Source organism: Galeopterus variegatus, unplaced genomic scaffold (genome assembly GCF_000696425.1).
Source record: "Galeopterus variegatus unplaced genomic scaffold, G_variegatus-3.0.2 Scaffold9004, whole genome shotgun sequence".
In the NCBI taxonomy this organism is placed as follows: domain Eukaryota; kingdom Metazoa; phylum Chordata; class Mammalia; order Dermoptera; family Cynocephalidae; genus Galeopterus; species Galeopterus variegatus.
This window is the reverse complement of record NW_007735115.1, coordinates 1-772: the sequence shown is the minus strand read 5'-3', so window position 1 is coordinate 772 and position 772 is coordinate 1. Positions and strand designations below refer to the sequence as shown.

Below are 772 nucleotides of genomic sequence, written 5' to 3'. Positions count from 1 at the left end.
AAGGCTTGCCTCTACTGCTTATGTGCTATCTTAAATAGGTCACTTAGAAACTCAAAATTTTCATTTTTCAATCTGTAAAATGGAATTAATAATTATCTGCTCACAGGCTTGATCATCCAAATGATGGATAACATTTGTAGAGGTGCATGATATACTCTGATGTTCTCTGCAAGTGTGAGGCTTATTTTCATTTTTTGTGTATACCTTAGAAAACTGCTCTATGAAGTGTCAGAAGGCATCGACTCAGAGAGCTTAAAGGCCATGACTTTCCTTCTGAGAGACCAGATTCCAAACACCTCGATGGTGAGTGGGTGACATAGAATGGGGTCCATGCGAGCACTGCTTTAATCAGTAGTAGGAAGATGCTGGAAGGTGTTTTCCGGGAAGTTTATTTTTGTGGGAGCCAGTATATGCAATGGTTATAGGAATGTCAACTTGGGTGTTAGGTGGCCTGGATTCTAGTCCTGATTCCCTGTGATATGGGGCAAATGATGGAAACTTTCTGAGTTTCAATTTTCTTATGTGTCAAATTGTTGACCGTTGGGAGGGGTGGATGAAATAATATGCATAAAACATTAGCATGAGGCCAATATTTGCTTTAGTAACCAGACAGTAAATGCTACCTACTATTGATGACCACTGTGTTTTTTTTTTTTGTTTGTTTTTTTTAAAGATGACCGGTAAGGGAATCTCAACCCTTGGCTTGGTGTTTGTTGTCAGCACCATGCTCAGCCAGTGAGCAAACCGGCCATCCCTATATGGGATCCGAACC

At 40.4% G+C, this 772-nt stretch overlaps 1 protein-coding gene across 1 annotated transcript in view; it reads left to right on the top strand.

Annotated features, from left to right (window-relative positions):
• LOC103608943 (caspase-10-like) overlaps positions 1-303 on the top strand; it is a gene marked incomplete at its 3' end in the record, with an annotated part of 6,858 nt that extends 6,555 nt beyond the window's left edge. Inside the window, exon 3 of the mRNA XM_008593330.1 lies at positions 210-303. Within this exon, the coding sequence (XP_008591552.1) occupies positions 210-303 (94 nt within the window). The remainder of the gene's footprint in view (positions 1-209) is intronic.
• Positions 304-772: the final 469 nt, after the last annotated feature.